Raw genomic sequence first — 25,423 nt, 5'->3', positions numbered from 1 at the left:
ACAGGCCAAGGCCAATCTGGGCATGTGGGCCACACGTGCATGTGGGTCCACACGGGCAAGCCACATGGCCGTGTAGGTCCGTTTAGCTAAAATGTCTCCTAGGGTTGCACGGGTCACCCAAGTCGATTGTGAACCTACTGTAGGGTCGATAAGCGATACTTAAACCCTAAATCGTGTGACCTGAATATATAATGTATGTATTGAGCATGCTAAATTTATGCATGTTTATTGATCCTTATGTATGACTGATAACTGAAATTTAGCATGTAAGCATGTATTTATGTATGTTTGTATTGAGCATGTTTAGTTGAATCTGCATTGGGGTAGGATGATTGATTATTGGAGGAAGTGTACTGAAAGGCTTTCATGCCTATTATCTAGCAGCTCAGCTGCAATATTACTAATATGTGCCACACTCGATACGACTTGGTGTGTAGGGCTAGGTGGGTGTTTAAAACCCCACATGGTGTGTAGGGATGGTCAGAGATGGTGTATAGAGGCTGGTGGGTAAGATACTGATTTCTGTTACTGTATACATACTGTATCTGAGATGGGCTAAGGCTCTAATTTATACCTGAAATTGTATCTGAATAGGCTTAAGCCCCAGACTATATTTGACCAATAATTGTCGTCTGATTGTATGCATGTCTTATGTGGGGAATACATACTGAGTTTACATAAACTCACCCCTTTCTGTTTTATCTGTACAAGTAATCCCCAAATTTAGACGGATCGGTGCAGCGGAGGACTCAACGGTGACCAAATGTCTATTGAACTGTATTAATTTCATTTATGGCTTTTATTTCCTATTTGGTTTTTGGGGTATCTTAGATGTAATTTGGGACTTTTGGGCTGTTTGCATTTGTTCTGGATTTTTACTGTTTTCATGGACTTTTAAACTGTAAAATTCAACGAAAATTTAATTAAACACAATGTTTTTCCTAAACGCGAATAGTTTTCTTTAAACGAATATATTTTTAAACGAATCAAATTAACGAGAAAATAATTTTAAAATTGACGAGAGATAAATGAAAGCTAATAAATGAAAACGGTTTTAACTTGATTAATTCGATTTCAAATCTCATTCCATGTGACATCGCCACATTCGGCCATAACATTTAGGCTAGGTTTGGGGTGTTACAGAGAGGATTCCGCAATTATCATTTTATTTGTGGAATATCGAGAACATTTTATTCAACATGAAAATGATACTAACAATGTCATAACTATTTTCATTACCTAACGATTGGTATGAGGTCATGTGCTCATTATGATTATAAGGGTTTAAATGATATTTATAATTTTAATACTTTTATATTATTTATTAGTTTTATAAGAATTAAAATATTTTATATATTTTTAAATAATTTATTATATTTTTATATTTTTATATTTATTATAATTTTTATAAGTTTATATGATTTTAATGTTAAAATATTTAATAATTTTTTATCATTTTTATTTTAATAATTTTTATAAGTTTTCAAGTATTTGTTTTACATTTTGTACAATTTTATATATTTTAAATTTGTTTTATTAAATTTATAAATTTATAAATTTATTAGAATTTATTATATTTTTATTATATTTTATAATTTTTATAAGTTTATATCAATTTAATAATTTTTATATAATTTTATAATATTTTTATTGAGAATATTATATTATATCAAAAACTACAACATGTCACAATTTAATTAGTTGATCAATTTATTTTAACAAAATAACTTAATTAATTATTTTAATTAACAGAAGATTCTTTTGCATTTTCTTAATGCTTTATATAATTATTAAATCATATGCCCACGTGTTGTATTATCATGGAATTATAGCATAATGAGAATTTTTTTAAAAAGATATATTCTTTTAAAAATATATTCAAAAGGTTATAAAATCTAAAGATTATAAATATATATAAATAGAATTGATAAAAATTCATAATTATATATATATATATATATATATATATATATATATAAATATTTAGTCATAATCATTGGTTGTTTGAATAATAAAAAGAATGCATGTGACGGCAAATGCATATTGGGTCTGAGGATGATCAATATGCAACGTATGGTGAACTTACAATGCATTGCCAGATTTTATGGATAAGCCATGGATGCCACGTTATTAACGTGCTCAATTTGATTTTTCTTTTTTAGACGTGGAAACTAGAATTATAATTATAAAATTAATACATTTTAATAATTATATCTAAAATCCATATTAAAAAAAATATTTTAGTTCATTAATTACGAAAATGATTTAGGGTAAAAATTATATATGTAAATGATTTTATCTCTATAGTTGATGGTATCGTCATACAATTATGACCCAATCACCTTTTCAAAAAAAACGTTAGGTGTTGCTACTGTATTAGGTGGCACCAATATATATTTTTTAAAATACCTGTTAACAATATGGGTATTTCGGAAGAAAAAAACATCATCTTAATAGGTACCACTAATGTGTCAGGAGGCACCAATGGAAATTTTTAGAATAAAACTAAGTGAAACAAAAAAAAAAAAAGAAATAAAATAAAAGAGGAAGTTGTGAACCTTGCTTACTTCATAGGTGATTCTTGTTTTCTTAGCTTTCCAATACCACCATCAATGGATTGAAAAACTCAAGAAAGGAAAACTAAACACAAATAATATTAGATAAGATGATAATGAGAAAGTAACAAATATGAGAGAAAGATAGAGGGACGAGAGAGGAAAATTCCCTTCATATCTCTATTTTTTCGTATCTTTTACTTCTTTTCTTTTCCCATTTTTAACTTTCTCTCTAACTTTTTCTTGTATCTCTTTTTTTTCACTCACATTTCATTTAAGATTATTTGTGTTTAGTTTTTTGAGTTTTTCAATCCATTAATGGTAGCACTGAGAAGCCAAAAAAATAAGAATCACCTATAAAACAAGCATTTGTCACAAACTTTCCCTTTTAATTTATTTTTTTCTACTTCAATTGTTTTTTTTCAGATTTTTTTTTTATGTTTCACTTGTTTTTTTCCTAAAAATTCCCACCATACCGACAACACCAAAATAAATGTTTTATTTTTTAAATTTACTGGTGCCGCCTAACACATCGGCAACACTTATTTAAAATTTTTTTCTTTTTCCTTTTTGAATACTCGTATTTTTAATAGGTATTTTAAAATATATACTAGTATCGCTTGACTAGAGGTGTGCATGGGCGGGCCAGCCCATAAAAAATTTAGGCCCATTTACAAGGCCCGGGCCCGGGCCCGGCCCGAAATATGGGCCTGAAATTTTGTCCAAGCCCGACCCGAGAAAAATTGATAGGCCGAGTCTGCCCGGCCGTTATATTTTTTTGCTTTTTTTATAAAATAAAAACTTTAAAAAATAAAAATTCAAATACATTTAAAACATAAAAACAAATATTAAAACAAATAAAAAACAAGATAAATAATTTTTAAAATAATACATAAATTAAAAATATAATAAAAAAGTAGTTATATTAAAATTGAAACAAATTAGAACTAAAATAATAACTAAATTAATAACAAAACAAAAAATTTACAATATCAAAATAATATTAAAACGACAACATATAACATAATAAATAACTGTAAAAGAACAATAAAATACGACAAAAAATAGAGCAAAATAGCACCAAAACAGCACCCAAACAGCACCCAAACAGCACCAAAACAGCAGTGAGCTAGGGATTTGCTTAGAAATGGGAATAAAGGGAGGAAGGAAGCAGCAGGAGGAACTAAACGAAAATGAGAAAAAAGAAGAGAAAAGTTACTTAAACTTAAAAATAAAAAAGGGAAAAAATATAATATTAAAATTGGGCCGGGCTCGGGCTAAAAAATTCTTACCCGAGGCTCGGCTCGTTTTTTTTCCAAGCCCATTTTTCAGGCCTATATTTTTACCCAAACCCTCCCATTTTTTGGGCGGGCCTTCGGGCCAGGCCGGGTCGCCCGGCCCATGCACACCTCTACGCTTGACATAGTGGGGCACCTAAAAAATTTATTTTTTTAAAAGCAATGATTGAGCCATCATTGGGGGCAATGCCGTTGGTGTGTCAAGTGACACCAGCAATCACTGTAAAGATCAAGCCATTTGCGTATATAATTTTTACTGAATTATTTTTGTAATTAATAAATTAAATTAGGTTATTTAAAAATATTTGATTGAAAGCCGTAATATATGGAATTAAACTATAACTAATTTAAATAAATTTAAATTAGAATAAATTTCAACTAAAAATCTACACATGATTTAAGCATGATAAAACTTGAATTTGATTTCAAAAATTATAAGATGGCAATAGGTGAGGGCGGTTTTTTATTCACCTCACCCCAAACCTAGTATACCCTCAACATAACTCGATCTCAACCGTGATCAAACTCAAAATTAAATATTAATTAATTTATTTTAAACTCGACTCGAAAAATTAAGATTATACTCAACTTTAACTCGAACTAACTTGATATATTACAATTTTCTTATATTTTTATCAAAATAGAATAATAATTTTATTTTTAATGACATTATTAATTATTTTCTAAGTATAAATATACAACAGTAAATATTAATACAAAATTTATTATCATATATTTTAATTTTATTTGTTTATTTGTAAAATGTATGTTAAAAGAAAGGGAATGGTAAGTGTTTCGAAAATGGAGTGCTGATTAATTATGAATTTTGACAAGTTAAATCATATTAATCACACAATATTTAATAAATTAAATAAATTCACAAGTAATATTAAATTTATTTTAGTAACAATTATTTTTATCAAGTCAACCCTAAAATTAAAACTAAATACAAAAGAGTTAATATTGTTATCATTAGATATTAAAATATACAAATTTTGTCAAATATAAATACCTAATTAGACCAAAAATAACATAAATACAGCATTATTTGAAATACCAAATGATATATTAAATTCAATAACAAAATTTATAAAATGAGGGTTTTTTTTAATTCTTAATTTTTAAGTAAAATTTATATATATATGCTTATAATAAAAGGTTGTAAAATTCATCTAAAATTAGTTAAAATTTCAGATTAAGGTGACAATAATAAAAAAGGTATATATATATATTTTTTTCAATTTTTAACAACTAACTATTAAAACATAATTAATTATTTAAAATTTATTTTTATATTTTTAAATAATAAAACAATCACTCACTTATAAACTTTTTAATGTGGAGAATTCTAGTTTTTCTTATCAATTTTATATTTAAAATATTTTAGTTTCAAGTCATCATATATCCAATGACATCATGACACATAATCATTCGTCTTCTATTGTCGTTTACTTGCTTTAAATGATACATGTTTCTTTACTTAATATCTATGTATTTTTAAGCTAAACTATAAAATAGTTATTTTAGTCACTTATGTTTGAAATATTATATTTTTATCACTTACGTTATCGTTTTATTACGAAGTGGTCATTCTACCGTTAAACTCCACTACCTCCTTAATGACAGTCCTATGTGACAGTCCAAATAGATTTTATATGTCAAATTGGATGTCTAGTTACTGGGATAAAAATAGGTTTTTAATTAAATAAATTTAATTTGGACTGTCACGTAAGACATCCAAGTTGTTATTTAAAACCCATTTGGACTGCCACGTAAGATCGCCGTTAGGGAGATAAGGGTAACATAACGATAGAGTGACCATTTCGTAACAAAACGATAACAGAAGTGACTAAAATGTAACATTTCAAACAAAAATAACTAATTGTAATCTGAGGCAAACAAAAATGATTATTTTTATAGTTTACCCTTATTTCTATCTTTAATATATATTTAAAAGATATATAGTGCTACTTAAATAAAACAAAATCTTTTAAAATATGTATTTTATTTTTATAGCTGTGAGATTTTCTTATTGTGCTTTTGAGAATGCAGACACAGGTGGTGCATGGTTGTCATCAGCTCGTGCCGTAAGGTGTTGGGTTAAGTCCCGCAACGAGTACAACCCTCGTGTTTAATTGCCACCGTTGAGTTTGGAACCCTAAGTAGACCGCCGGTGATAAGCGGAGGAAGGTGAGGATGACGTCAAGTCATCATGCCCTTATGCCCTGGGCGACACACGTGCTACAATGGACAGGACAAAGGGTCGCGATCTCGCAAGGGTGAGCTAACTCCAAAAACCCGTCCTCAGTTCGGATTGTAGGCTGCAACTCGCCTGCATGAAGCCGAAAATCGCTAGTAATCGCCGGTTAGCCATACGGCAGTGAATTCGTTCCCAGGCCTTATACACATCGCCCGTCACACTATGGAAGCTGGCCATGCCCGAAGTTGTTACCTTAACCGCAAGGAGGGGGATGTTGAAGGCATGGCTAGTGACTAGACTGAAGTCGTAACAAGGTAGCCGTACTGGAAGGTATGACTAGACCACTTCCTTTTCAGGGATAGCTAATGCTTGTTGTGTATTTTGGTTTGACAATGCTTCACACCCAAAAAGAAGCGAGCTACGTTTGAATTAAACTTGGAGATGGAAGCTTTCTTTCGTTTCTCGATGGTGAAGTAAGACCAAGCCCATGAGCTTATTATCCTAGGTCGGAACAAGTTGATAGGATCTCCTTTTATGCCTTCGGGTCCCTCCCATGTGGTGACATGAGGGCATAAAAAGGAAAGAGAGGGATCGAGTTTCTCTCACTTTGGTCATAGTGGGCCCATAGCGAGTCCCCAGCGGGAGGCTCGCACGACGGGCTATTACCTCAGCGGTAGAGCATGCCCTTGATAATTGCGTCGTTGTGCCTGGGCTGTGAGGGCTCTCAGCCATATGGATGGTTCAATGTGCTCGTCAACGCCTGACCCTGAGATATGGATCACCCAAGGCACATTAGCATGGCATACTTCTCCTGTTTGAACAGGGGTTTGGAACCAAACTTCTCCTCAGGAGGATAGATGAGACGATTTAGGTGAGATTTTCTTATTTCAATGAGCGTGCGTGCTAAGTATTACTTTTCAATGCGAGTGTTCCATGTCTTATTACGAGAAATTATTTTACGAAGTTTTCTACCATAAATTTTTTAATTAATTAATGATATTTTAATAATTTTTTATGTTAATAATATATAATTTTTGTAATTTTTACCCTCAAATTGAAAATTTAAATCCCAAATCTTGAACTCCGAGTTCAGGATTCCAAATTTAAATTTTAAAGGTTTCAAGTTTATAATTTAAAATTCAATATTCAAAATTTGGTGACTGATTTTACTACATAAGCAAATAGTTGTAATTAAAAGAAAAGAAGATTCAGTAAAATTCCAGTAGTTTGATCATGCAACACGAAAGTACTACACATCGTTTTTCCCATTTAATTTTAATTCAAATTCAAAGTTGCTTCTTTGTACGCAATCTTCTTCTATAAATTTAAACCAAAATTATACTTAATTGCTAAACTAAAAAGGCCATGGAAGAAGCTCATTCTAGTAATCAAACCCCATTGTTGAACAAGAAGCATCATAATCATCTCCATAGAACCGGTAACTGTGTTCCCTTTGTTTCAGTTTTAATGATTTTATCTCCAAATACATCCTGATTTTGTGTTTCAAGTGAAATTTAATCATTTGGATTTTTTATTGATGGTTGGATGAAGGGAATGTATGGACGGCGGTGGCGCATATAATAACGGGGGTCATAGGCGCCGGGGTGCTATCTCTGGCGTGGAGCATGGCTCAGTTGGGGTGGATTGCCGGACCTTTGGCTATGGTGCTCTTCGCGTCCGTAACTTTGATTTCCACGTATCTTCTCTGCAACTGTTATAAAACGCCTGATCCTGAAGTTGGACCCGTCAGAAATCAATCCTACATCGATGCTGTTAACATGAATTTAGGTGAGATTTTTAAAACAGTTTATCATCTTTTTTTATCGACTCCATCTTTGAAACTTCATCAAAACATATTCTTAATCATTATATCGTCGGTAGATTTCAGAGTTTCTATTGGAGGAACTCTGAAAAAAAAAAAACGTATGCTAGAGTTTTGAAGGTAGTTGAGAAAAGATAGGTCGATGTGGAATGGTAGATTCAATCACTGAACCTACAAAGAAAAGACGGTAGACTTTTCATCTTCATAGTTCTGCAGCCCTGCAACAATTTTCTTTCGCTAATATCTTTGTTCATTTCAATGTTCAATTTTCTGCTTTTTTTTCTTTACTTGAGTTCATCATGTGATCCGATGAGTGATTGACTCATATGCTTTAATAACCATACATACTTAATTGAGACACAAAGAAAGTATATGGACCAAATTGAACATTAAAATTAAAATCTGAGAAAAAAAAATTTTAATATCAAATTAAAAAAGCTCGATTATCAAAATAAACTAAAACATTAGATACTAAATTAAATATTAAAACCATTTTCTTTAATCACTATTAAAGTCAAATCCATCCATGTAGGAAGCCCACAAAGGAATTAGATTTTGTCATGCCTTGCTAAGTTAGACAAACTCGGCTTCGAGTGAGGGGAAATTCATTGATTGAGGTCGTGATGATAATCATGAATATTTCATCCTAATGATGATGATTATGTATGGGCCCTTTGACCATTGAATTTCTGGATTGATCATATAATGCATAGGTGTCCACCACTTATATCACTAAATTTCATATTTTCACGCAAGTCTTTTCCTGAGTTTCCACTTGTATGCATCAGGGATTCATGAATCTCCAAGAATTTCTAAACTATTTCAACTTTAAAATCAGATCTAATCAGCCTACATAAAAAGCCAACAGTTGGCATATTCTCTTGGATAAAAGGAGATTGAAAACCAAGTAATTCTCAATCTAAATCATGCACCAGAGCCATGAGGCCAATCTTTATATTGAAAGCAAATGCCTACTAAAACCACACTTCACCGTTTGTTCACCAGCTGTTAATTACTACAATATATGTTTATACATGCCTGTTAGTCATCAATTTTGATTGCTTATCATGGATTTTCAGGGAAAACCAATGCAAGGGTTTGCGGCCTTTTTGTTCAAGTAGGCTTGTATGGTATGGGAATAGCATATACAATCACATCTGCTATTAGCCTGAGGTGTGTTGTTAAGGTTCCTTTTACTCCAACTGCTTGATCCTAATTTACTATGGCTAGTTCACCCAAAAGATGCTGCCGTTGCTGCTTATGTTACTCCGACTCTTCATTTTCTTGAAGTATCTATGTACGACCCCCATATCCGATGCATGTATAGACATGAGTATGAGTATGACCCTTCAAGGACCTTCCAAATATATGAAAAAACTTGAAAAGAATTGAACATACCTGTGGCAGACCAACACTCACACCCCCGTCCGAGTAACATAGGTTATTGATTTTCCTCTTTCAGAGGTATAGTTTTGGTTGCCAATGCCTATTCTACTTGTGAATGCAGAGCAATTCAAAAATCCAACTGTTACCACAATGAAGGGCATAATGCTGAATGTTATTTTGGAGATGCTCAGTATATGCTAGCTTTTGGAGTTGTTCAATTAATACTGTCTCAGATAAATAATTTTCAGAACATACAATGGCTATCGGTGGTTGCTGCAATCATGTCCTTTGCTTATTCTATCATTGGTCTTGGACTTGGCATTGCTAAAGTCGTAGGTAAAATGATGAACCTATAGATTTTTATAGATTTCTCATTGTAGAATATCTGAAAGAACTTGACAAGATTTTACTGATGTTTCTGGTCTAAAATTGCAGGAAATGGTTATATTAAGGGTTCCATTCGAGGAATCTCAACTTCTACTACCGGTGAGAAAGTTTGGCTGGTTTCTCAAGCACTTGGAGACATATCATTCGCCTATCCCTACTCCCTAATTCTTATTGAGATACAGGTTTGACACCATTAAAGATGAGTTCATATTGTTATTTCTTCATTCTTCTTAAAATATCCTTGTCAAACATATATCTGAAAATGAGTATGGGATAATATGAAAAAACTTAGAAAAAATTCATCATGCCCGTGTTTGACATTCTCACATGAGTCTCAGTAACATAGTTGATGACAGTTGAAGTGTTGGTGATATGCTGAAATAATGGTGATTACAATTTTAAAATTTGAAGGATACTTTAAAGTCACCTCCTTCTGAGAAGGACACAATGAAGACAGCTTCAATAATATCAATTTCTGCCACCACCTTTTTCTATCTCTGTTGTGGAGCACTTGGATATGCAGCCTTTGGAGATAAGACACCAGGGAATCTCTTGACTGGTTTTGGATTTTACGAACCATATTGGCTCATCGACTTTGCTAATATGTGCATTGTTCTTCATCTAGTTGGAGGATATCAGGTACTAATAACATTATGTTTGATTAACATTTTCTGGTTCAGCTACATGTTATTGTTCTTAGGAACTTTTCAGCTGTTAAAATGATAATCATATGGTTTCAGGCCTTTGCTACTTCGAAGTACTCGTATCCAACATATATCATGGCATATATATGAGAATATAGCCCTTTAAGAATCATTCAAATTCATAGACATGTATCCAACTCTCACACTAGAGTTTGAATAATGTTGGTGTTAACCTTTGTGTTAATGCCTTGTATTTGGCAGGTTTACAGCCAGCCACTATTTGCAAACGTTGAGAAATGGGTCTCAGTGAAATTTCCGGACAGTGGAATCATACACAAGGATTTCAAGTTGAAACTCCCACTTTTGCCAGCTTTTAAATTAAACGTTCTTAGGTTATGCTTCCGCACCATTTTCGTAGCTTCGACAACAACAATTGCCATGTTATTCCCATATTTCAACCAAGTTTTGGGAGTATTAGGAGGCATCTACTTCTGGCCCCTATCAATATACTTTCCAGTGCAGATGTACTTCAAGCAGAGAAACGTTGAAGCCTGGTCACTAAAGTGGGTCATGCTCCAAAGTTTCAGCATTGTGTGCCTTCCACTGACATTGTTCGCCCTGGTCGGGTCGATTGAAGGGCTCATAACCGCAAGATTAAAATAAAGCAACTCCATTGATTCTAGACAATCATGGGGAAGAGAAAGAAACATTAGGATTGTACTTGTATAGAAATTTATGCAGTTGGATTTACATTTAGTTGGAAATTACAATAAGCCTTTGTACTTTTTCGGGAGATTAGGAAACCTGGTATTGAGATTGTAGTGTTGGAATCAAATAATCATCTCCTTGAGAGAATTCAATGGTGTGTGTGCTTGAGCATTTGGAATGTGGGTAATTTTTGAATGATATCAGCGAGGTTTGTGTGTAATCGTAGATTTTATAATTCATGTATTTATGTATTCGAGTCATGTTCCTATATTTATGTATCATTAAACCTTCTCCTAGTGACTAAGCCTATTTGATCCTTGCTGAATTTCCTCCAAGTTCTTATCTTCTTACTGTTTCAAATTAGAAACTTTGGGCTTTTTTGAATCAAATGGGTTGGGAGCCCAAAGAAAATAAGGAAAATGAATACATTTTTTAGCAAGTATTCATTTCTTTTTCTACATATTATCTAAATAGCAAAAATCATCTTCTTATAGGTTCACTATCTATTGTCCCTCTCCGATTTTTAAATTAGAAGATAATACATTTTAACACATTCGAATTATGACAACAATATTAATACCAATTGAGCTAAAACTTAATCGATACTCTCAATTTTTTACATGTATTAAACTATATAAAAAGAAAAGAGTTAGAATATATACATTGTGGAGTGGCTTCATACTATTTTCCCGCAATTTATGAAAAAATCAGTCGAGTTTAAGGTATTGATAAAGTCAAACTGACAAATACATGGTTTCATAATTGGTAGATTATTTAATGAAGATTGATATTTTTGGATGCTAATATGGAATATAAAACATGTGGTAGCTGGGGTATAGGGATGGGGTTGGGGTGCTACGATAGCAAATTGGCATTAGTTGACCATAATAGGCCTAGGAACCCTCTTCTATATAATAATGGCAATAAATAAAAAAGAAAGAAAGCACCAAAAGTGTAACAAGGAAAGGAATTTTGCATTGGATTCGGACATATCAAGCACTCAACTCGAGACTTTACACACACTGCACACTTCAGACAGCACAGGACACAACACATCGCAGAGGAAATGTCGAGTTTGAATTCTCACTGTTTTTCCTCCTATAGCCTTAGGCTTCATCTCTATCTACAATAAGCATTTTACAACCAATGTGTGATTTGTGGACACACTACCTATGCCATTGAAAGGCGACATATTTATATCCAAAGACAAAAACCCTCAATAAGTATGTTTGTTTTGGGTAGGATAGGACGTAGGAGCATCAAAGGCCAAACCAAAAGGAAAAACCCCATAATAGATGTCCAAATGTCCAAGCTGTTCTGTTTTTTGTTTCAAACAGTGTCACACTGTCTTTCTCTGCCAATGGGGATGGGACCATGCCCATTCCTTTTCACCCAATTTTCTCATGAATTAGATTTGTAAAAATTAAAAATGTTTCACCATCACACGTATTTGGGAATCAATTTGACTGCTTATGAGAGAGAATCCTATATATATATTTAAAAAAATAATAAACAGAAAGAACTTTCTGGATATGTCATTGTTGTTGTAGGCCATGTGTGGTGTGTTGTCAGATCTTGTAATGAAATAATGTAATGTGACTTTCACTAAAACTAGTTGTACTATACTACGTCGTTGGAATCCTTTCTTTTTTTTTATTACATTTTATGATATAGCAATAGTGATGACAAAACATTTAACTGTTTTTTATATTATTCTTTCTTTATTTTAAATATATATTTTTTACAAACAATAAATTCGAGTATTCCCATTTACTTTTGGACCAACCAGTTAAGAAACAAAATTGCTAGAAAACAAATTTTGTTATTTTTGTCTAACATGTTATTGTCATTACCCTTATTTTTATATTATTGTAAATTTATATTGTAGAAACCTTTTTTTAAAAAGGAGATCATTTAAAAAAACGGGAGTCGTCACCAGCCTTTTTAGGTGCGATTGGATCACTTTATAAAATATTCTGGTCTACAAAATTATGAGAAAACGGGCTTGGAAGTCGGTTACGTGCGAGAAAGGGTTAGCACTCTCGCAACGCCCAAAATTGGTACCAAATTGAATAGTTTTGTCTTAATGTCAAAAACTTAAAAGAATTTAGAAATAAGATCTCTTTTAAAGCCGAAATAATTTGAGTTGAAAATCAAAATTCTTTCATTTCAAAAGAATGCGAACATCACATCCAGCATGATTGGACACGATATTCTTAAACTTTTGTAACAAAAATTATCTCGTAATTTACAAAATCTATTAAAAGGGTACTTTAGATATTTAGACAAACGGGAAATCGCCACCCAGCGTGTTAGAGCACTATTTCCCGAATTCCTAAATACAAAAGACATTGCCTTGTTTTTAATATTCCTTTGGGTTAAATGAAATATAAAATTTTCTAAAAACGATGATGCATTTAACCTATTACAAAAGATCAATATTAGATTAATTAAACTACATACTTTCATGCAAATATAATGGGAAAATGGTAAGCACGACATAAATCTTACAATATACTTTAACATTTCATGCATATATAATTACAAATAACATGAATATACACATTATCATTTCTTGCAAAAATACAAAATGGCGAAATAATGAATATATCGACACAAACTAAATATATATTAATAATATTTCATGCGAATATATTCTTAAAATAACAACATAAAATGATCAATTTTATGCGAATATATGACAATGAATAAATAACATAAAAATAACAAATAATTTATGAGATGAAATTAGCATGTTAAAACAATATCTAATAAATACAAAAGGATAGAAATAAAACAATAAATAAAAATGAAATATATTAAGCAATATATAAGTAATAAAAAGAAAATTTTAAAAAATAAAAATATAATAAATAATAACAATGTATATGTTAATTTAGTAATTTACAAATTTAATAATAAATAATGAAATAATATATAACAAAAGAAAGATAATATAGGAATAATATATAATAATATATGATATGTAATATATAAATAAAATATAATGAAATATAAATGATGTGATAAAATATCATATAAGGATAATACATATACTATTATTTAATAATAATTTGAAAAAATTTAAAATTTTACACAATTAATAAATAATAAAATAATACATAATTAATAATAGAATGAAAACGCAATGAATAATATATATAGTAAAATATAATATATACTAAATTTATAAATAAAATGTATGATAATATAAATAATATAATGAATAATATATAAATAAAAATTATATATACTATTTTATATAACTAATATTCATAAACATATAAGGTATTTAATAAATTATGCAAAAATATTTAAAAAGATTAAAATGAAATAAAACTAAAGTCTTTGGGCTAATTTTTAAAAAAATAAAAGATTTTAGGCCTAATTGGAACGCGCCCAAGATTACAAGGGACTCACTAGGCAATTTGCCCTAATCCCAAAACGGCGTCGTTCTTCAGAATGAATTTTAATGGCCATCGGGGCTAAATTGAAATAAAATATAAAGGTTAGGGTCAATTTAAAAATAAAAATAAAATGAAATTGTAAAAATTAAAAATGCGGAAGGATTGATTGAATAATTTGCCCTTTTAATAAAAACACGCGGATCTCATTCGGGTTTCGGGTCAACACGCGGATCCTGGGCTTAAACTGCGTCGTTTTGATGCTTATGAATTAAGCAAAAACGACGTCATTTTGGTAATATTATATAAGCTAATTTTAAACCTAAAATTCATTTTAACATTTGTTTTTTTTTAAAAAAAACTCCTTCAAAACCTCTGAAGGCCTTCTGAGCTCCGACCAGTGATCGGCCTAGCTCCGACGTCACGCACCACCACACGCCACCACACACACTATGTCAAGAGGCCCAAAACTTCTCTTTTTTTGGTAGAAACACAGGTAATCCTTCTCCTTTTATTTTTTAAAAAATATTTTGTGCAAAAAAAAAGTAATAACCCAAAAACCTTTCGGTATTTCTTTTTTTCGTGTATATATGAAAAAAATGAAAATAAAATAAAAGTGCAGTTCTAATCCAAATAGAGTAGAAAAATAAACCTCTATCTTCTTTCAAAATCTTTGTATTCTCTGTATATATTTGTATCTCTTCCCCACCACTGTTTTTTTTACACCCATTTATACTGTTTACAAATGAATCTAAAAAATTAAACCCCGATTCTGATTCTGATTTATTGGCTGATTGCTTGCTCCTTTCCTTTTCTTGCAGGTTAACGGCGCAATCTTTGGCAGTGGGGCACTATCCGTGCGTCGATTGAGGCGCGACATGGGGCCGTGTTGCTTGCTACGGCGCAAGGGTTTCCCAGGAAACCCTAGGTCTCCTGAAACTATTTGGGCATCGGGCCAAACACCGTTATTGGGCCATAGGGTCTAACTTGGGTCTGGTACGGGTTATTGGGCTTAAGTCTTAGTGGTTTTGGGTTAGTTTGAATTTGCATTTTAAATGTAACTGGGTAATGGATTGTGATTGTGCCTCGGGTGTACAAGGGGGTATAGGGTTTAGGTATTTGGGTCAATAAACTGTAATTGGGCTAAATGTAATCTGGATTTGTAAATGGACTGTTTAAAGGTCCTTATTTAATGGACTATTTTTTTGTTTTAGTTTCGGCAAACTTTGTTTATTTATTTTACGGGCCCGGGCAGAAATGGGCTATTACATATATGTTTTACTAATACTTATTTATTTATAGAGCTTATTGAATTGGTATCTTTTAATCAAATTTCAATTTACTTGAGCAATTATTGAAAATTCTTGATGGAATTTAAATCCAAAACACAATATTTTTCAATTTTTTACTTAAATAAAGCTTCATTTGATATTTTAAGTCAATTTTTTATAAATATATTTATTTACTTTATTTATTTTCTTGAAGTTCTTATAAGAAAGAGAGAAATTATCATATCAAAGACCTATGCAATGTCAACCACAAGACTAATAACTTTTTTACCGATTTCATATAGATTTGTTAATTATGATCTAAACTTGAAAATTCAACTCAATCTAATTTGGTCATTAAAAATCAACAAACTAAGCCTTTCCAAAGCTCTTGACATTTTTGGGTCAGATACTTCCTTGTTAAGCCTAAAAATACCAAGAGAGGGGTAATTTGGTATTTTAATTTTCTACAATTTTTTAAAATAACAAGTAAATGAAAGAAAAGCTTGGGCAATTCAATTTACAGTGGTTTGACCCCAATTGTCGACCTCCACTACCTTAGTATACCTCAACCAATGATTTTCTAATTCTCTATACTTGAATTGTTACATTTCAAGGAAAATGTATAACATTTACAAATCCTATCTTTTTTACAATGCTAAGATAAAACCTTCTCCCCTAACTTTTATTACAAAGGCTCCATTAGAAACCTCTCTAATCTCCTTAAGGTTTTATACCTCAAAAACATTAAGTACACTCTTTACAACAAAAAGAAGATGAGCAAACTAACAATGAACATCTAATAGGTGTGTTTTTTTTTGTGTGCAAGTTGAAGCTCTAAATACAAAGATGAGAGTAATAAAATATTTTTACAATAAGCTCTCAATAAATATGTAGAAGAGAAATAAATACTTTTTTTCTCTTGAACATTTTGCTTGTATGTTGCTCTTTGAGTTTTAAAGTGTTCTTCAAGAGTATATATACCAAGGAACGAGGTTGTGGATGCTTATAGATGTTGAGGATGACTTCTAGCCGCTACAAGCATTAAATCGGGCTTAAAAATTATCCATGCAACGCATGTCTCAAGACTTGATTGAAAAATAACCATTATATAGTCGTTGGTAGGCTATGTCTCGAGGGATACAAGCCAATGTCTCTAGACATGTAGACTATATCTTTAGACATGTAGCACATGGAGTAAAGGTTTGGTCCTAAACTTGCATGTCTCGAGACTTGACTACCAAAATGCCGTAAAAACATTTCAAACACCTTAGAACATTTTGATAATGACTCAAAATCATTTGGATTAATTAAAACACTTTTTTTTTAAAGAATACATTTAAAACATGTTTTTGGGTATATTGCAAGTTTATGAAAATGCTTTAAAGTTTTCAACCATATTTTCACGAAATGTCTTAGGAAATATTATATATATAATTTATCCTAAATGTTGTTGTATCAAAAGCTTGTGACATCAAAGCTAACACTTTTAAGGCATTTTATTTTTTAAGATCGATACAACTCGTACCGTTTAAGATACCTCACTTTCTCAAGCATCGAGCCTTTTAAAGCTATTGACATTTTCAAGTCACATGCTTTTAAGGTATCGTATCTTTTAAGATATACATTTCCTTTTCAAGCGTCGAGCTTTTCAAAGCTCTTGACCCTTTTATGACACATACCTATTAAGGTATCATATCTTTTAAGATACACATTGCCTTTTCAGGCATTAAGCTTGTTAAAGCTTTTAGCCTTTTCAATTCACATACCTCTTAAGGTATCATATCTCTTAAGATACACCTCGCCTTCTCAAGCATCAAGCTTTCGAAAGCTGTTAGCTTTTTCAAGTCACATACCTTTTAAGGTATTGTATCTCTTAAAATACACCTCATATCTTTTAAGATACACCTCGCATTCTCAAGGGTTGAGTTTTCTAAAGCTTTTGGTCTTTTCAGGTCACATATCGTTTAAGGTATTACATCTCTTAAGATACACCTTGCATTCTCAAGTGTCGAGCTTTCCAAAGCTTTTGACCTTTTCAGGTCACATATCTCTTAAGGTATCTCTTAACTTACACCTCATCTTCTAGTGCAGCCAACTTTCCAAATCTTTTAACCTTTTTAAGTTACATATCTTTTAATGTATCATATCTCTTAAGATACATCTCGCCTTATCAAGTGTGAACCTTTTTAAAGCTCTTGACTTATCAACACACATATCTCTTAAGGTATCGTATCTCTTAATATACACCTCGCCTTATCTAGTGCTAAGCCTTTCAAAGCTTTTGACCTTTCTAAGTCACATACTTCTTAAAATACCTTGCATTCTCAAACACTTAGCTTTTCAAATTGTGTAACCTTTTCAGGTCACATACTTAAAGTACCTCTCCTTCTTAAGCATTTAGTTTTCAAAGCACGTGTGTAACAACCCGTTTTTGGGTCAAATAGAAATAGTGGTTTTGGGACCACAAATCTGAAGTCAAAATATTTATTTTATTATTTTAACAAGGTTTACAGCAGGATAGATTAATTACGTGAAAGTTTCATAAAGAAATTTTATCGTTTAAATACTTAATTCAGTAAAAAAGACTAAATCGAAGTGTAAAAGTTAAGTTCTATTAGCTAAAAGTGTTTAAATGCTATAGAATTTAAAGGAGGAAGTCCTTATGTGTTAATTAGTCCAATTATGAGATAGTGGCTGAAAATGGTTTGGCAATGTGGTAAATTGAATTAATTTTTAAGGTTAATTTTGGTATTTGATAAATAATGTTAATATTAATAAAACAACAAAAGCCACCATCTTTCGTCTTCAATTTTCCACTGAACTTTCATGCTAAGATCAGCCATGGAAGCTTCAGCATTCAGCCAAGCTATTTTGGCCAATCAAGGTACGGTTTTTGTCCCGTTTTTAATGATTTCTAGGTTTTTAAGATCGTTGCACCTTAATGGCTTAATCTAGCTAGCCCATATCTCCGATTTCAAAACTGTTAAAGTATTTGAATGTTGCCATTATTAAATGTATGATTATTTTGTTATTTGATGATGAAAAATAATTCATTGTTGTTAGATGTACAAGTTTTGTAAAGTGAATTTTGGTAAAAATGTCAATTTTAGATTAAATTGTGAATTATGAAAATTTAGTGGTTGAATTTTAAAATAAATGAAAAATATGGGTTGATATGAGAATGGGTAATATTCGGCCAACATGAATTTGTATTAAACTGAATGAATTGTGATTTTATGTGATAAGGACTAAATTGCAAAAATGTGAAATAATAGGGGTAAAAATATGATTTTACTAAAATGTGTAAATTGTGCTAAATTGAATGAAATGATGATTAAATAAGTAAATTTTGATATTATATAGATTGAGATAAATGAGATTTGGATCTAGAACAGGGGAAAAAAAAGTATTGGATTAGTCGACCTAATTCGTCGTTATAGCGAACGAGGTAAGTTCATATGTTTAATAAGCATTAAATTATATATGTATAAATGCTATATTATTGAAATGAAATGTGAACGTTATTGAGATTCGATACAGCAAAAATCCTAGTTGAACCTAAAGAATAGATAGGATACAAATGTCATGACATTAGGATTACTGAGATTATGTGTAAGACCATATCTGGGATTTGGCATCGATATGAGACTTCATGTAAGACCATAGCTGGGTATTGGCTTCGATATGAGATTATATGTAAGACCATATCTAGGATATGGCATTGGTACGATACTGTGTGTACGAGATTCTCTAGTATCCTTTAGCTTTCCAAATGGTTCAACGAAAAATGTTGATGAAACGTTATTACAAGTGATGGTATGACTCAGTCAAGGTATTCGTGACAGAAACTGACAAGTAAGTGTTAAAAGTGAATTTCATATGATGAGTAAGTAGAAAATTATGAGAATTCATATGTTTCAATTGATTATATATATAAATGTGATGGTTATTGAATTGAATATAGTTTATTTCTAATTGCTTATGTTTATATAAATGTGAATGAATGGATAAGAAGTATTCAAATTATATAAGCATTGAAAGGAATAAACTTGTGAAATTCTTAGTTAACTATGTGAGTGGATATATGACATAAAGGTGGAATTATACAAGTTATATTATAGTATTTAAATGGCTTAAAATGTGTTTATTTGATGAATGAGCTATTATCGTACAAGCTTACTAAGCTTTATAGCTTACTTTGTTATCTTTTCTATGTTTATAGTGATTCGGAGGCTCTCTCAGGTTGGAAGTTATCAAAGATCATATCACACTATCCAACTATGGTTTGGTACTTATAAGCTTTGTGATATTGTTTATATGGCATGTATAGGTTTTGTGGTTATTTATTGAGTATAAGTAATGTTGGTGATTGATGCATATGTGCTTGATATGTATTTAACCATGAGATTTGGCATGATTAAGTTATGTGGTTTAAAGTATATATATATATATATATATATATATATATTCCCATGTGATATGAGTTATTTTGGTAAGCTTAATGTTACTTTAAGTTAGTCAAATGGCCAATTGGTATCTGTTGTGTAATAGCTTGAGATGTACTTAGTTTTGGTTTGGTATTCAAATGCCAAATTGGTTAATAAAGTAGATTGATTTAGTATAAGTTATATATGTGAATCTTGACTTATGAATCTTGTTGATTGGTATTGAAATGGTCTATAATGTGATGATTTGAGATTGATTTGGCTGTTTAATTGTGTATGGAAATGGTATCATTTGCACTTATTTATGTGTGTTTCCTTTAGGTAAGAAAGGTGGCTTGTAACTAGCCTATTTCCGTCTACACGGGCAGAGCACATAGGCGTGTGTCTCAACCGTGTGTGACACACGGTCATAGTACACGACCATGTGTCATCTGGTGTTGTAATTGGAAGTAAGTCAGTAGACTCCACATGGCCTCACACACGGGCGTGTGACTTGGTCGTGTGGCATAAGTCAGTATACCCTACAGGTTTGACACGGCCTAGCACACGGCTTGGCACACCAGCGTGTGTGGCCATTTCGAATGGGCACACGGGCTAGACACACGGGCGTGTGGTTGGCCGTGTGACCCAAGTCAGTATGTACCCCCTGTTTTCACACGGCCGATGACACTGGCTTGTTTAGTGGCCGTGTGAGACACACGGCATACCCACATGGGCGTATGTCCTTTTGTTTGAAGAAAAATTTTCTAAGTTTCCCAAGTTTGTTTTGAATTATCGGTTTAGTCTCGAACCATTTTTAAAGCATGTTTAAGGTCTCATAGGCTCGTTTAAGGGACAAAGTGATTGAGTTTGACTGATGATTGTATGATTTGAACGAATGTATGAGAAAAGTACAGTTATATGTGATATAAGTCCGACAATACTCCGTAACCCTATTCTGGTGTTGAATACGAGTGAGGGGCGTTATAACGTGATCTTCCCAGGTCACATACTTCTTAGAGTACCTCACCTTCTTAAGCACTTAACTTTTCAAAGTTTGTGACATTCCCAAATCACGTACTTTTTAAAGTACCTTACCTTTTCAAACACAACTTTTCAAAGTTCATGACCTTCCCAAGTCATGTACCTTTTTTGGTACCTTGTCTTCTTAGGCACATTGCTTTTCAATTATTTTGACATTCTTAGGTCACATACCTTTTACCTTAGTTTCTTAGTCATTTTGCTTTTCCAAAATTCTTGACTTTTTCAAGTCATATACCTTTGTAGGCACCTTGCCTTTTCAAGTGTATCGTATTATTGCGCACTTAATCTTTTCGAGTAGAATTCCACCTTTCTAGGTGTAATGTATTATCAAGCACTTAACATTTTTCAAGAATAATTTTGCCATTCAAGAAGTGGTGGACTAGGGATACTATTAATTTAGTTTCTATGATTTGCCTTTTCAGGATTTATAAGGAGAAATGTGCATATTCTTTTTTAATAAAAAAAGATATTGCCCACGGGAAAGAGGTTTCGGCCATATTTTTTCTAAGATAGTATCACATCCTTCATAGCTCATAACCACCTTGTGCATTATAAGGCAACATTCCACGGACCTCACCAAAAGGCCCTTTGTACATACAAGACTTTTCTCTATCTTTTCCATATTTTTCTCCCACAGGAGCACTCCAAGGACGTAGCTAGTAGGCTGGCAGGGGCCTCGATCTCCCTAAAATAGAAAATTATTCATTTAGACCCTTTAAAATTATTAAAATTTTAAATTAGTAAATGTAAATTTGCACTTTGGCCTCTCCTAAAATGATAAAATTTTTATTTAATCTTTTAAAAATTATAAAGATATAAACTATTAAAATTGTGAACTTATCTTCTAAGAGAAGCTACATACAAGCTTCCCCTTTTTCCATCATATTTCTAACACCATACGACTCTATGGCCTTCAAAGATGAACCATCTCAAAATTCCCAACTCAACTCTTATATCAACAATATAATACAAATATTTTTATAAAATTAAAATATAAATTATAAACATTAAAACTCATATAAAAATATAAATGTCGAGACTAACATCAAAAGTAAAAATAAAAATAAAATAAAAGATTACACCAAAAGGTACATAACACATGTAAGAAGAGACAGGCGCTGCCCGTGTTTGTGTTGGTAAGGCCATGTTTGGATGGTGAAGCCATAATAACTCCAATTAATTTACTGCCCACTGATGAGACAAATGAAAATTACATTCACGAGGGCTTCACTTCTACACTAATTGTCTGCTACTCCCACGCATGCATTATCCCTTTCTTTTTTAAAATTATATATATTTAACTTTTTCAATTTAAAATTATTTCATTAAAACTACAACCTTTTCAATAAATATTCTAGTATTTTACTTCCAAACTAGTTTTTATAAAAGTTCAAAATACTTAAAGTCCATTGAAAAATTATATTTTATAAAATAAGAATGGATTGTTTGGTAAAATTGTGTTGATACAATGTGCAACAATGGAAGAGGACAAGGAGGAGAGTAAAGTGATGTTGTAGAAGTCGATTGAGAGGATAGTTGCTCATAGTAAAAGGATAGACTGATTGAGAGGATAGTTGCTCATAGTAATTTTAAGGTGCTAGAAATCGATCCTCTCTTCATCGTTGATCAGGATATTTATAAGAGATGTCATTTTATCTATTAATATGACATGACACATTATTATGAAGAAAGTTATCCTCATTCAATTCATGAAAGACGTGCATAGTGAGGTCTATTTTGTTATTCATTCCATTAGTATAACGTTGTTACACTCATGTGGGCCTCTCATGACCTTGAGAAGAAGTGTTCACATCTAAAAGTGGGTGTTTGGCCCTTTTTGAGAGGAGAGGATGGTTTTATCAAAGAGTGCTGAGAGCTGGTGGTCAAGAGTGCACGAGAGGATGCTCCTTTGATCAAAGCAGGTGGTTGGGCAATGTATCGTTTCAAGCGGAATCAACAAGAAGATAAACGCTACTTCTGATGCTAACATGTGTCCAAGAGGTGAACGGATATAACAAGTTGTTCATAGGTTAAACCAAGTCAAGTTATAGCCTTATTCCAAAAAAGACTTCAACCCCAAAATTATTTTTGGGTCAACTTAGCCCATTGACCCATTTACGAGATAAAATTTTATACATATTGAAAAAATATTGTTATATTAATATTTATATAATTTTAAAAATAAATTTAAAATAACTTCATTATTTAAATTAAACATGAGCGGATCCAAAACATAATTTTTTTTGTCTAAATCTAACCCTGCTAAACTAGGTAATTATTTAGCATTGGCCAAAAGATAGTAAAATTACCATGTAGGCTTCTTATATTAGGAGTCAGATTGTATTTTGTTATTTTTACTAAAAAATTGAGCAAGTTAGTCATTATATGTTAAATAAAATAGCAAACGAGTTCTTTTAATTAAAATTTTTAACCATTCATACGGTTAAAAACTGATGTGGTTGACAAAATAATTAGACAATTACACATGACACCTCATGTCTACGTACAATGATCAATTTATTATTTGATATAATATATGGAGACTAATTTGCTTATCTTTGAATAGAAGGGAACAGAATAGAATCTAACCTTTAATACAATGATCTATACTTACCCCCAAAAACTAATTTTTTTATTTAATATATAATAATTAATTTATTAATTTTTTAAATAAACAAAATAGAATACAATCTAACTATCAAATAAAAAACAAAAGATTTGTTTTTACGATTACCAAAAGATGCTTTACAAACTCTACAACGTTGCTAAGCATGTGTATTTTTATTTGGATTCTTGACTTGAGAGAGAGAGAGAGTATGGCTATGTGCATGGATAGGTGCATAGAGACAGGTATTAGAATTGAGACGGAATGTGAGAAAAGTTGACAGAAAAGCCAAAGGGAGAGAGTGGAAGGCATATATAGCACAGGCATAGCCATAGCCGTAGGCATAGGCATAGGCATAGGCATAGTTCTGTTGTTTGCTTTGTCGGACATAACAATGTCTTCCTCCACCAAAATAACTACAATTCAGCGGGTTTTTGACTTCTTCTTGGAATGGATTATTATTATTATTATAAACTTGTACAATATTTCATGATATTTCAATTAGATATATTTTGTAGAAATTCAATATAATATAAAAGCAGATGGAATGGGTGCAAGTAATTTGTGTGGGCAAAAAACCACTCCTTTCTGATTTCCATGGACATAAGAAGAACAGAAGAGATGAAGAGGAAAAAGAGAATGGGATGAAAGGGACTCATAATAACTGCAGAATTTTATTGGCGCTGCCATTTGAGAGCGACAATTCTCCATTTCACTTTTCCATCCCCTCCATTTCTCAATCATTTTTCTTCTCTTCTTTTCTCTTCTCTTCACTTTTTCTTCTCTTCTCTTCCCTAAAGTTGTCTATGGCCCAGCCCGAAAGCACGCCTAAAAATGAAAGAGTTTGGAAAAAAATATAGACTCAAAAAATAGATTTGAGTCAAAAATAAGATCTGTTTAAAAAATGAATTAAGCCTTGGGTAAGGTTTTTTGACCTGAGCTCAGGCCGACCCGAATTTACAATAAAAAACTCATGCTATTTTATTGTTGTTTTTTCATGTTTTGCTATTGTTTTCCCACTTTTTACCACTGTTTTGTTACTCTTTTATTGTTAGTGTTTGAATATTGTATCATACTTGTTTTATTGTTAATTTTGCTACTATTTTAAAGGCATTTGCTTGTTAAGTTGTACTTATCTTAGTGTTATTTAAGTATAAAGACTTTTTAAATTAATTTTTAATTTGTTGAGAAATATTTATTTTAATATTTTTAGCATATTTGGTATATTATATGTTTTTTAAAATTTTTTATATAAAAAAATAAAAATTAAAAAAAACAGGTGGGTCGAGCTGGACTCAAGTTTTAACATTTTTATCTGGGTTGAGCTTGGACAAAAATTTAAACCTATTTTTTAAGTCGGGCTAAGCTTGAAGCCTATTAGTCAAACCTAAAATTTTGTCTAAACCCGACTCGATCCAATCTAACCCATAAATAACTTTATTCTATCCACAATTACAAGTGAGTTTAGAAGATGTGAATATTTTTTTAAAAAATATTTTAATTATTTTAATACAGCGTTAAAAATAAATGGCATCTTTTTACTCCACTAAAAATATAAATGAATGCGCAAAGTTAGGTGGAAGCAAGCATGGAGATTAGTGTACAATAAACTGTTTGAAATTACTTTTTAATACTAATATAAAATAATGCATTGATGAAATGAAATGGCATGTAG

General features: G+C 31.5%; 1 protein-coding gene and 2 long non-coding RNA genes across 3 annotated transcripts; all 3 read left to right on the top strand.

Annotated features, from left to right (window-relative positions):
- The first annotated feature begins 7,246 nt into the window (after positions 1 to 7,246).
- On the top strand, positions 7,247 to 11,325 carry LOC108462999 (probable amino acid permease 7). The gene is made up of 7 exons (XM_017762925.2): positions 7,247 to 7,491; positions 7,605 to 7,841; positions 8,955 to 9,048; positions 9,383 to 9,597; positions 9,697 to 9,830; positions 10,060 to 10,287; positions 10,554 to 11,325. The coding sequence occupies exons 1-7, from the start codon at positions 7,419 to 7,421 to the stop codon at positions 10,953 to 10,955; spliced, it is 1,383 nt and encodes a 460-aa protein (XP_017618414.1). The 5' UTR covers positions 7,247 to 7,418; the 3' UTR covers positions 10,956 to 11,325.
- A 3,545-nt stretch (positions 11,326 to 14,870) lies between these two features.
- On the top strand, positions 14,871 to 15,628 carry LOC108463575 (uncharacterized). The gene is made up of 2 exons (XR_001868091.2): positions 14,871 to 14,900; positions 15,226 to 15,628. It is a non-coding gene; the product is annotated as an uncharacterized LOC108463575 (long non-coding RNA).
- A 2,847-nt stretch (positions 15,629 to 18,475) lies between these two features.
- LOC128286657 (uncharacterized) lies at positions 18,476 to 20,205 on the top strand. The gene is made up of 2 exons (XR_008277276.1): positions 18,476 to 18,559; positions 19,898 to 20,205. It is a non-coding gene; the product is annotated as an uncharacterized LOC128286657 (long non-coding RNA).
- The last annotated feature ends 5,218 nt before the right edge of the window (positions 20,206 to 25,423 follow it).

This window comes from Gossypium arboreum, chromosome 13, assembly GCF_025698485.1.
Source record: "Gossypium arboreum isolate Shixiya-1 chromosome 13, ASM2569848v2, whole genome shotgun sequence".
NCBI lineage: Eukaryota > Viridiplantae > Streptophyta > Magnoliopsida > Malvales > Malvaceae > Gossypium > Gossypium arboreum.
This window is presented reverse-complemented; position numbering and strand designations above follow the sequence as displayed.

Bases quoted from the DNA above. Each gene is read 5' to 3' on its own strand.
- LOC108462999 (XM_017762925.2), top strand. From the start codon at position 7,419: ATGGAAGAAGCTCATTCTAGTAATCAAACCCCATTGTTGAACAAGAAG. The intron at 7,492-7,604 runs GTAACTGTGTTC...GGTTGGATGAAG, and splicing joins TAATCATCTCCATAGAACCG to GGAATGTATGGACGGCGGTG. The intron at 9,049-9,382 runs GTGTGTTGTTAA...TTGTGAATGCAG, and splicing joins ACATCTGCTATTAGCCTGAG to AGCAATTCAAAAATCCAACT.